Genomic DNA, 12,859 nt, shown 5'->3' on the forward strand with positions numbered 1-12,859 from the left:
AATGGATCACACATTTTGGGATCAAAGCTGACATCTCAGTAAGGTCACAGGAGTATGTGTGGCTGCTTTACCTCTCTCATCCTGTTCCTCCACCATGCTGGCAATGTGCTTTTGCTTACAGTAAAACTGTGTCAGAGGCCTCAGGTCAGTGCCAGATGAACAGGGCTAAATTACTGTGGAGTTTGTGTTCTGAAAATAGCTGCATGTTCTTTTGATATTTTAATTTCAGTAAAAACGCAAATTAGCAGAGAAGAAAATATCCCGTCTGTCATCCCACTAGTGCTTCAGGTTGACTCATTTACTGATGGCACTTTGCAAGAGGACACACCTTACAGGAGCCTGAGAATTTTGGAATGGAGGCTAATTCCAATGAGAAAAAATTGCTGTGTTGCCTGTAATTTTGTGTTCGTTTCCTGAAACAGGAAAGACAACAAAATCAGAGTAGTGACAACAGCCTTAAAAAATTAAGTTGAAGATGCTGTTGGAGACATAAAAAGGCACAAAATGCCAGCAAGTTTTAGAAAATATATTTAAAAATGTGGATAGCAGGTCTGTGACAGCAAATGTCACTGTTGTGTCTCAGAATAATGATGCCTTCTTGTTTGTATTACTCACACAGCCCTGCCAAAGGACTTTTCTTCCTCATTGTTCAAAAACTTCATACTAAAACACTGAAACTGCCATGTTTGAGCAAAGACTCCACCAAATCTATATTCTATATCATGTTTTGTGATTCAATGAAGTCCATTTTCGTGCTACTAACATGCTTCAGACTGTCTTTGTAACTGAACAGCCACCAGATAATCTGCTTTCAGAGGAAATTCTTCCTGCTTCCTAAAAGAAGGAAGGTTCTCACAACATGCTTTCCCCCCATTTTAATTTTTTTTTAATTCTTGCTATTATGGTTTTAATTGCTATCATGAGCTGTATGTGCTCAGTTTTGAATCCTACTAGTCCAAGCAATCACACAAAATGCATTTGTTGTTGTACTCAGGTGTATATATCCCTCTGAACTCAAGGTTCAGTCTTACTCCTCAAAAACCATCTGTGTTTTATACAACCCAGTAAAGAAAATATACAGTTTTTGTCACGAGAAGTGTACATATTTCAGCATGATGAACACAGACTTTAAGTCCAGCTTATGCACACTAAGCTATCTGAAAAAAGTCCACGCTGTGCTTTCAGTGAGAGTGGATGAAAAGCGGGAAACAGAACAATTGCTTTACAGAGGCGTTGCTTCCTTTAATAATTTGTGCCACATAAAGAATACTTTTCACGCTAGGTCATTCAAGAGAGATTTTGGTGGAATGTGATCATTCAGTTTATGCAGCAAAACCAAGCTACCACGATTTAATTCTGCTGTGTGCTCAAATTTTATATTGTACACCCATCAGTTGTTAAAGCATAGCTCCTGCTAAGCTGAAAGCATAAAAGAAAGAGTCTCATTTCACTTCTGAAAAGCCTGAAGATGTTTTATTCATGTATTTGTAGCACATACATTGCTTGAATTCAAGACAGAATTGAACGACCCTTCACAGATGAGATTCTGTTAGTTTAGGGTTTTGATTGGGCAGTAAAGAATCTCTCAGGTTTTTTCTTCAGCTCCAGGTCATTCATTCTGGAGATTTTGATGAAGTCTAAACCAGAGCAATTATTCATTCATGAGCAGGATGCTGAGGGTTTCACTTGGAAAACTGAAGGCTGATAACCAAAGTAAGGATCAAGTATCTTTCCTGAGGCTAGTGCATAATGATGAAAAGACCACATCTCAAAGCACGTATTGCAGAAAGCCTAGTGCTGCTGTAGATAAACTGATGGATTTAAAATAAGCAGCCCCTTCATCTGTCGAGGCTCAGTAGACCTCTACAGTGCATCAAACATAATGTGTGTTCTAGAATGAAGAGCTTTGTGCTGCTACGAGGCAGAGCTGACAGCTCCTGTTTCAAAGTTATCTTTAATGCAAAAACAAGAAATGTTCCCAACTGTATCCATTACAATAAAGATGCTGGGTGATAAAGTCTGCTGCCTAAATCATTTCAGTCATGTATGGGAAATCAAATCTCTATAAGCCTGAATGCACACAAAATGCAAATCACTCTGAACTGCCTCTAATACAAGCACATCCACATCCATCCTCAATTTCAGATACAAGGTGTTATTGTGAGCTCACTGCAGAGCCTGGTGTAACCCGAGTCCAGAGAAATGCTGACTTGGAAAGCTGTGTGACAAAGAGCCCAGCCCTGAAAGTGTGTGTTCCCATGAGCCCTTCCAGAGGCAAACAGGCTGCATAAGAACGATTCTGGGGAGAAATTACTCCATATTAAACAGTGTACTAATAATATTAGAGAGCAGGCTGCAGTCTCCAGCTAGCTTGAGAGTATTTGCATTGTACAGGCAAACCCTAATTTGATGGATTTGCCTAAGAGTTGGGAATGGCTTGTCAAACAATTCTTTTATTGAGACATTAACAATGTCCCATCCCCACGTGGACAAAGGGAGATTACCTTGGTACAACACAGCATTGCCTGTACATTGCTCTGGTGTGGAGAAAGGCTCAGGGGACAGGGCTGTGTCTTGCTGAAAACAAGGAGGCCACTGGCAGTGGTGTTGGATCTGGCCCAAAATACTTCACCTTGCAGAGATTTTTGCTGAATGGAAGTTGTTCATTCAAAGTCCCTGTGGATTTCTAAACTAGCTGAAAACTGCAATTTGGAAAAATTTAAGGGCTATTCAGAGTATGATGTTGAGAAGGAGTAGTAAGCTTCACACAAACTGTAAGTGCTCATTTTAGGTATTTCCATTCAAATAATAACACTGTATTTTATTCAGGACTTGTGTGTCTAGCATATGTTTACAACGAAAGCAGAGCCATGCATCAGACAGAGCAGTATTGTTTCAGAGTCATTGCAACACACACTGTCCAGACACACTTCAGCTGGACAGACCTCTGAAAGTGAGAGGCAAAGGTAAGAGCTGGCTCTAGTTATTGTAGGTGTCATTTCAAAAAATTAAAGAGTTGTGAAATGTGTAGGCTCCGTTGTGCTCCCTCCCCTCCCGCCCTCCCCACTCTGTTAAATGCATCCATCACATCCTCCTTCCCTGGGTGGATTTCTTCATCACTGATTCCATTGTCCTGTGATGGAATGGAACAGAACAAAGGTTACCAGATCATTTTTCTAAATCACTCATCTGCTCTGGTGAAAACTCTAAAACTCAAGAGAATTTAAATAGCTTAAATGCTATTGAAGAGCAATCTGGCTCTATTTCTCAAATTAAAAAAAAAATTAGAATTTTGAAAAAAGCATGGCACCAATTCAGCCAAGAATCCCATTATGTCTGATTATTTCGCAAAAACTTCCAACACGTTCCTTTACTTCTTTTATTGTGCTGGCATATCATAGAATTAAGATCCATTGTTGCAGCCTTTTTCCTTGTCTGCCTGTCTTTAGAGAGTGATTATTTTTAGTTTAATGTTTTTAAAAAGGGTCCACAGCCGGGTTGGTCGGTTAATCTTCCTGCTTTCTCCTGGAGCATTTGGAGAAAAGCTAAACAAAGGAACAACATGCTTTGATACTCCCTGCACGTTCCAAGATTTAGTTAAACAGCCAGCTTTGATAAACTTATCCTGCTCCTTGGTTTGCTCAGCCTACTGGAAAAGCAAAGGAACAGAAGCAAAGCCCTGCCACGCCGCATTCCCTCCCTCTGCAGCCTTGGGAGGCCTCTCCAGGGGTCTCTTTCCCTCTGACAAATGCAGCCTAGGCATGCCTAAGTGCTTAGGCACTTGGGAATGTGTTTCTCCACATGTAGGGAGTGAAGATAACCACAGAGAACAACCTTGGGCCTTTAAGGGGTATTAGAAAGAAACATACCTGGGAAACAACACAGACACTGTTTTGGTATGTCAGGAACTGCAACTATTTGTTACTGAATGCTCATCTGGTTAATTTTTGCTTTAAAGCAATTTTTGCACAAATTCCTACCTCTTCCAGTCTCTGTCCTTCATCAAGCATGGTTCAGTTTGTATTATTGGGATACACCTACTGTGTTAGGGTAGTCTGTGGGAGGCAGAAACCTTAAGCAGTTAATTCAAATTGCTTGATATCCAGTAGCTGAGAAACAGCTTTAGCCATCATAAAGAAAACTGCTCATTGCCACCAAAAGAAAAAGAAAACTCTGTCTAAGCACTGTTTGTCTAACATGAAAACACAGTCATGCTTTAAAAGGGAAGAGTCTGTATAAGCATGGAAAATTTACTACAGTTACTGGAGATGCTAACCCAATCTCACTCCCTGGTTTCAAAGCAAAATCCAGACTCCCACAAAACCTTCACAAAACCTTCCAGAGAAATAAAACTAATTACACTTCAGCATTTCTAGACCTTGAGGTTTTTAATCACATTTACCATCTTGCTTAACAGTTCATTCACTTAACACAGGCAAGGTACAGGTTTTTGTAGAAGTGTCTGGAAGTGCATCTAGAATGCATTGCCTGCCCACTGTTTTATTTACAGGTTTTTGTCAATGAAAATCAGTAGCTAATAAATCAAAGCATTATTACACAAACACAAAATACAATCATTAACACTTTACTGGATACAAATGATAAGCATAAGGAAATGTCCATGTACGCTCACTGACATGAATTTGTGTTAGCCTGCTACTAATATATGATACTGTGAATTGATGGTAATATAACTGAAAGACAGATGTGTATTAAAAAAAATTAGAGAGCCACTCATGTTTGACATGATCTTATACTGAGATAAATATCTACAGACAGTGGTATGATCATGTACATTCACATGTGATCATATCAACATAGTTAATTTTTTTCTGACAAGGTATCATCATCAAGGTAGATGAACCTCCTCAACAAAGCTTGCTAAGATCAAGTACCAGATAGTATTTTCTAAAGTGTTGGATGATACAGAAACAATCTGTGCAAGTGTAGCAATTTTGATTCAGAAAAAATTTTTAAAAAGTAGTATTTACAAAGGTAATTTTTAAATTCAGTGATTAAATTAAGACTCCAGTCTTCATATTCCAAACACCTGTTCATTTAATTTCCTTTTTTTTTTTGGCGGTTTGCTCTCCCCTCCCCATTCCTTCTCCCCACCACAAATATTAGCCCAGGTTTAAAGTAGACTATCACAATTAAAACTCTTCAAAAAACAGTAAGTTATTCACCTTGTGCCAAAAAAAAAAAAAAAAAAGAAAAAAAGAAAAATAAAAGCAACACTATAACATTACTCATAAGATTTCATAAATCCTTCATAATTAAGGAAAGTTCCAGGAGCAAAAAACTTATACAACTTGGGAGGAGAAATAAAGGAAATAGGAGACATACATCCATTGACTTGTTTGTTTGTTCGTTCTTTCTGAATTTCATTTACAAAAAGCTCCTGGTACTTTTTCTAATGTTTCCACACCTCCTTTCTCTGGCACATATGGTTTAATATACAAACAATTTAAATAAAATGTCAAATTCAAATTCCCACCATAAATAATTCCACTCTTATGAAAACTGGTGGGGTTTTAGCTATTTCAAAACTAGCCCTGCCTGGCTAACCATTTGGTTAAATAAGAGGATTCTTGCAAAAAATTTGTTATTCTATTTTAGCCTTGTAACAATTTAATACAAATGAAATCTAGAAGAAACCCTTTTCACTGATGTTGTTTCTTTTTCATACATCCTAATACCCATAAGTTATAACCATACAGGCTGTGCAAGAAACAGAATTATTTGAGCTTTTCTGTGTTTTCTAGGGATTCTATGAGCCTGATGATGTTTTTGAACTTAAACAAAAAATAAAAACTCTTGAAGTCCTTATTCTAAATGGTAGATAAACTCTCTAGCCTTTTTTCTTCGTGGACTGTTATTATCCATCCTTATTATAGGATACTATATTTCTTCTCAGGTTTAAATTTGGTTTGTCAGCACTGTCTCTTTTTGTTTCCATCTTGTTTTTCGGATTCCAACTCATTTGGTGAAAGAGCTCATAATTTTACTTCCTTGCTGAAGCTGATCTTTTCACACTGGTCAGCTTTGAAAGTCAGAATACTGAGTGCTTCTCTAGGTCAGACTGGTACTAATTTGAGTATGGAGTGGAACCAAGCTGGTTTGATGTGGAGTTTGGATTGATTTCTTCTCATGCTGGGTTGGAGATCTAGCCATCTCGGGCGGTTCAGGAAACGGGGTGGGGAGTGGTAGCCATTTCCATGCCAGAGTCTCTTAACAGCAAAAATACAGAAGAGAAACGGAGAGAATGAAAAAAAGACTTGTGGTTGAGTGAAGAGAATTTCCATGTCCGTGAGTGGTGGTATTGTTCACTGAATTTGTGACAGCTGACAGAGAAGTGGAACTTGCTGAAGAATTGCTTGAAGGTGTTGGACTTGTTCCATTGGGACCACAGTAGATCTAGAATGCGGAAAGGAGGGGAAGTAACAAAAAGGGTTATATTGTCTCTTTTTAAAAGCCAGAATACATATTAGTAGCAGTGAACACTGTGTAGCCCCCCTCAGACACAGCACTCCAATGATACATACAAATGCTCATGCCTTTCATTGTGCTCTTAAGGACAAAGACATTCTGAATTGCATGTGGGGGATTTGTTAAAGAAATAAATCTAATATTTTTCTAAATGTATTTACATGACCATTACTTTATGGAAATCTCTTAATTCTTCTCTAAATTAGAAGACACATAGGTTTCAAAAAACCTCACCAAAAAAAAGTGCAAATGTAGAGCTATGTAAAGGCAGATCTTAGGATAAGAAAGACTTTCAAACAACCATGTGAATTGCAGTCTGTGTTTGCAGACCAAGCCACAAACAAAAATATGAGGAAACAATGGTCAAGAATTTATTGATAGTGTTTCTGGGGTTGGTCTGCAGCTTCCTTTGAAGCAATGGTGGGGCTTAATGTGCGTGGATTTAATATTTCAGCCTCTCTTATCTTGCTGTGGTAGCACGGAACTGCAGAAGTTAGAACAATGAAACCATACTGATTAAATCACAACCTATTGGCATTCTAGAAGACACAAAAAAAAAAAAGTGCAGTGAAAAGACCATATATTAGCAAATTTTAAAAATGCTGACAGAAAGCAAAATAAAAAATACCCTTTTCCCCTCATAACTCTGCATTATTGGGACAGAACAAAAACTTGCACTCTGTGCAACCTCAATATCAAGTTATTTCCTATATATGCACAGGAAAATTTTCAAAGATAACCTAAAGTATGTTTATTCCTGTGAAAAAAAAGCATGTGAAACACAAGGATGAAAGACAAGAGCAAGAATCACATTATCTCATCCCCAAAAATGAGCCTAATACAGAAAGCTTGGCTTCAACCCCATGGCAGCAAACTTGTACTCTACCAGAGCATTCTGGTAAGCTCTTAGACTTAATTCAAGTAAAACCATATTTTTTTAAAAGAGGTTAGTTAGTTTAATAAGTAATTCTGTCCACAAAAGGTGTCCTTATTTTCTCATGTTTCTAGTACTGCTGAGAAAACAGATTAGCAGGGGGGAAAAATCAATCCCTCAATACTGTAGCAATGAAGTCTATGTTAAATTAATTAGAAAATTGCATAAGCACTTTCTTTTGGTATTTCCTACTAAAAAAACCCATACAATAGAAAAACGTAAGAATGGTGTAAAGCTTCTGGTATTTAGCATTTCTGGCAATCGGCACCGTGCTGGAAGCAATTTAGGACAGCAGGATAAAAATCGCTGTGTTGAAGTTTCTGTTAAAATTGGTCTGAAAGTGATCAATAGTGAATTGCTGAGTTAATAACCTACAAGGCAAGTCCCAGCCTGCCCTGGAATTTTTTTGAGTCTTCATACAAAGACTCCACCATCATTCCACTCTTGGTTATGTATATTTTAAGTTTTCTTGGTTTTAAACAAAAAAACTAGTTGCCCAGTATTTGCTCTTTTTTTCGGTGGAAGCAAATGGGCTTATGTCCAAGTTCCCCAGCATCACAGTAGATGGGACCCCAGAGGTTTTCTCAGCGTGAATGTGATAAATGTGATAAATACCGGCAACCCAAAGGGTCTGATCCTTCTCTCAATCACTGCCAAGGGTAAGACTCCACTGAGCACAAAGGAGAAGGGATAATGCCCTTCCTTGCAAACAAAGAGAGGAGGAGGGCACACGATCCAGCAATGCCGTTGCTGTTCATTTTTCTGATACTGTGCTATTCACCCTGTTGAAGAGGTGGTCTCTAGGAACAGCACACCGACACGGAACCTGCGAGCCCCGCTCGGCTTGGCCGCTCAAGGAGAAGCGGATCGCTCCTGCATCCATTACCTTTGCGCCAAGGGCACGGCTCGGCCAGCGCAGCAGCGAGAGCCTGGCGCCTTCGCTTCCAGCCCCTGAACCTCCCGCTCCTGCCGAGAGCCCAGCCCAGGAGCTGCCCCAGAGCCCCGCAGCTTCGGGAGGGGGAAGGACCAGACCCGGGTCCCGCTGCAAAACCCGCGCCTTCCCGGAGCTCTCTCGGCTTGGGAGGGATCGCTCTCCCTCTGATCAGGGGGAATGAACGCTCAGCTCCCGCTCACACCGCGGTTCCGCGGCTTTCCCTCGAGGATCCCACGGGGAAAAAAAAAAAAAAAAAAAAAGGCGGCCAACTCCAACTTGATCTTTTTTGATTTGACCGGGGTAATCCACGGCACCGCCACCGCCGTCCCAGGGCTCCGGGCTCGCCCCGCCGCCCGCCCGCGCCCATCCCCGCCCGTCCGCAGCCGGGGCTGCCCGGGCTCGTTCCTCCCGCCCGCCGCCGCCCCGGGGCGGAGGAGCCGCCCTCCACCCACGGCGGGCTCCGGGATGGCGCCCACGAGCGGGAGCTCCTCTCGGGGGAAACCCGCCCTCCGCCGCTGCCGAGGCGGCCGGGGACGGTCTCGCCCTGGGGCCGGCGGAGGAAAAGCGCCGAGCCGCTCCGGGGCTCACCTGCGTGGGAAGGAGGAGGGCAAGGAGCAGGAGCCCCAGGCCGAGCCGCGCCGCCAGCGCCGTCCCCATGCCCATCTGATGCTGTCCCGGCGCGATGCTGGTGCTGCTCCTGCCGCTGTGGCTGCGGGCGAGAGAGATGCGCCGCTCCGCCGCGCCCGGCCCCTTTTATAGCGGCGCGGGCTGCCGTGAACGCCCCGCCGCCGCCGCCGCCTTCCCTCCTCCGCCCCACACCTCTGCTCCCGCCCTCCGCGCCCGCCGGGGCCCCGCAAGCCGCTGCCGCCCCCTGGTCCCGCGGCGCTGCGGGCTCCGCTGCCCCTGCCCGGGCTGTCCCGCGGGACCGGGGCGCGCTCGGGTCCTGCTGAGCCCTCTCCGACAGAGCCGGAGCTCTGCCTGCTCCCCTGCGTTCTTACAGGCGCTGGCCCCTCTCTAGTGTCGGCGTCGTGCTCTGGTATGGACGGACCGGCACAGGGCTGTGGCGCTGGAGCTGCAGTTACTCCAGAGAAACACTTCTGTTTTTAAAAAAAAAGAGTGAAAGAAGGAAAGGTAAAAGCGGCTGTAAATATTTCTAAATGGCTGGAGCAGTGGAAAAAAAGCTGGGGAGTTAAGATCCCATCTTGTTTGGAGCTGCCTCACCATCAGTGCTCAGGCTTCAGACCACAGGTTGCAATTTCAAGCACTCTTTGGATCTAAAAATTTTATTATTACCATTATTCTTTAAAGAAACCTATGTAACAAGTGGAACACAAAGTTCTTCCAGCTCTAGACTCTGTGTAGGCAAGGTTCTACCTTCTGGCACAGTAAATGCTGTAGACTGATTTGGTGAGACCCTGACACGACCTTTCAGATGTCTCACTATATGGACAACTGAACAAAAATAGTCTGTATCCACTTTATAAGCTACAAAAAAGAAACACCCATGTGCTGGTTCTATTGTCACAAAACAGTTGTTTCTATCTAAGATTTTCTGCTGGCTCAGACAAAACAGGTTTCAAAATTGGGCAGATTTGTGTTTATCTCGGAACAAAGTGTGAGGAGATACCCAAGTCCAGCACTACAGAACTCATTGGCCATCTTCAGGGGCTGGACTGCTTTTGAAGAGCTTCCAAGGGCATTGCTAGAACTCAGTCCAAAAGCACAGGAAATGTGAAGAGATGCACTGTAGAGCCTCACTGTAGAACCAGGTGCTGGGACTTGTGTTGGACAAGAATATTTAGTTCCAAACTAAGTGTTTCATTAATTGCCTCAGAATGCCCAACAAAGCTATGGTAATTTTATTTTTTCCAGAAATAAAGGCATTTTGCAAGCTGTACCACCCAAGATATCAATCCTTATTCTATACCAGGACAAAAGAGCTTTTGAGAGCTATGCTAGGTCTGAAGCACTTCTGAAGCAACATTTCCTTCATTCTGATCACAGTCATAGTCTAGTCAATTATAGAGAGACAGTCTGTCAGGAGAGTAACTATGGGAACAGTCAACAAATTGATGGTCTTATGTCTCTGAATATTCACTGGTTGTGAATCCACTGAAAGCTGGATGCCAGAAGATGGGTTTTCATGATTATGGAGATATAAGGAGAGAAAAAAAGAGAACTGTGGTGGACTTAAAATGACCGAGGAGTGACAAAGCTGAAAATATTTCTATCACTACTTTGCCTTGCCAACAGTTAGTTTTGGTTGTCATAGTTAAATGACTCACAAATGGGGGGCAAGGTCACCTTTTCATTCAGTAGATAAGCCTAACACTTCAGAAAAGTGAAATTCCCTGTGAGAGAAGTCATGTGAATCACAGCAATAAAGTCAGGGCTCACGTGATTCTGACACCAGATTCTGTGGAGGAGATGAAAAATGAAGGGAGTCCAGTTAGGGCTCAACAACAGCTAAAGCAAAGAATATTCTACTGTAAATCTGACAGAGATGGTTGCCATTATTATCTCTCCCATCTTGTTTGGGAGAAAAGGAAGTGATACAGCTGTTGCATGATCCCACAGGGATCATAACTGGCTGTTCCAGGTTGAAGCAGCAGCTGAGACACTTAAATGTCAACACCAGGACAGATGAGAATGAGAGAATAACAGTCAGATGGCCTTTCCCATTCTCTCTACCTGGGCATCTTGCCTGAGGTCTGTAACTGAAAAATAGAGGATGATGCACAGTTCTTGTAAGGTGACATGAACCAATACAGCATGATACAATTGACTATTATTATTATAATTATTATACAGTGTATTGCATTTCTGGTGTTTTAACAAGTTTCAGTGAAATTGAGGGTATCTTTCTTTTTGCTAAAAATATTGTAAATCTGTTCCTCTATTTAAAAATAAAGAAAAATACCAAGGGTTAAAAACATTTGGCAGAAATTATAAATTATAGAAATAGTAAAACTCTGTAAAGTTTATGTTTGGAGGTCAAAAAATGCCTTTTTGAAGTATTCCTGAAATACTAATATAAATAAGGAAATGTACTGTCAGCAAGAGAGAAATGCTAAAAATATTTTAAGCCCAAGATTTTCATTGAAGCTTTTGTCATTGGAAATTATAATGCCTAACACTCCATTAGATTCATACAACCAACTTTCCCCATTCAGGAAAGCTGCAATATTGATTCCTCCTGAACACATGAATCATCTGCATTCCTAATTCCAAAATCTTTTTTTTACAGCTGAAATCTATCATGAGGTCTGCAAAAGATGTATCTGAGCAAGAGCCCAGGATCCAATATATGGATTTTTCGGCAAGGCAAGGAATGATGTGAGCTGAGAACCATATGAAGTGAAGTACTGCTATCTGGTGGCCAAAAGGAACTTCAGCTATTTTTCTTTCAGAAAAGACAATGTGCTCCCTCAATCAAACACCCTTTGATAGCAGTGTGCTCTTAGGGTTCTCATCATGCTGAGACACAGTGTTAAATATTGTTGAATCCCCATTGTTCTGCTTCCTTTAGTTTTTATCCATAGGTCAGCACCTCTCCTAGTTACATACATAGAATTTGATTAGAAAGGTTAGCAAAGAGAAGGGAGAAAATGACCTTGATCTTTTGAGTTAAATGTAAGTTCATGTGTATATTCCACCAGTGACTTTTAAGTCGATTGAACTTTGCAATAGTCATAGCTCTCAGTTCAGTGAGCAGAAGCAAAACTTGTGCTGCTTTGCATAATGCACTGGAAAACAAGATCAGCTAAAATAACTGGCAGAAAACCCCAACAGTTGTCTATAAAAGGAGGCAGAGAAGTCTACAAGACACATAAGTAATTTATTCAAATATATTACATTTAAATAAAAAAGCTTTAGCAAAATAAGTGGAGACAGAGCATTAAGTGGAATTAATGAGAAATAATTTTGAGTTAACCATTAATTTACTCTTACCTTTAAGATGCTAATCTTGATCCATCTAAAATATTTTACGAGCATCAATTACCAGTGAGAATCACTGGATCTTGTGTTCCCCCAGCCAGCTCTTTACTCTTCTTGGTTGTACATAGACTAGAACATAGTATTTATATATTAGAACTTACTACACCTGTGGGTCCTCTCAGTATCTTCACCCATTTCAAGGTGAAGCAGCTACTGCAGCTACTCAGGCTACTGCAGCTCTTAGTACTCACCTGAGTCATATTATGAGTTATTTTAGTTAATACCCACCTGTGAACTCATGTTTTTATGTAGTAGAACCTGATGTTTTTTCAAAAGACAGATTTGGAGAAATCCATTTTTGCAGTGTTCATCAACTAGCCCACATATGCTGATCTAAGCTGGCATAATCTGGTGATGTTTCCTTGATATCCATTTTTAGTGTATGGTTATGCCTTGAGAAACTCACAGGTCAATATTTCCTAATATTTCATTAGTTAGGCTGGTCCTTCTCTTGCTGCTTGTTTAGTGGAAAGGACCTGTGTTGCAGCAGCTCCAGCCATATA

At 41.3% G+C, this 12,859-nt stretch overlaps 1 protein-coding gene across 1 annotated transcript; it reads right to left on the reverse strand.

The window, feature by feature from the left end:
- Positions 1–5,199: 5,199 nt before the first annotated feature.
- On the reverse strand, positions 5,200–9,089 carry CD24 (CD24 molecule). The gene is made up of 2 exons (XM_066547556.1): positions 8,946–9,089; positions 5,200–6,417 (listed from the first exon to the last, which is right to left on the reverse strand). Exons 1-2 carry the CDS (start codon positions 9,018–9,020, stop codon positions 6,232–6,234), a joined length of 261 nt encoding a protein of 86 aa, XP_066403653.1. The 5' UTR covers positions 9,021–9,089; the 3' UTR covers positions 5,200–6,231.
- Positions 9,090–12,859: the final 3,770 nt, after the last annotated feature.

Source organism: Molothrus aeneus, chromosome 3, assembly GCF_037042795.1.
Source record: "Molothrus aeneus isolate 106 chromosome 3, BPBGC_Maene_1.0, whole genome shotgun sequence".
Taxonomy (NCBI): domain Eukaryota; kingdom Metazoa; phylum Chordata; class Aves; order Passeriformes; family Icteridae; genus Molothrus; species Molothrus aeneus.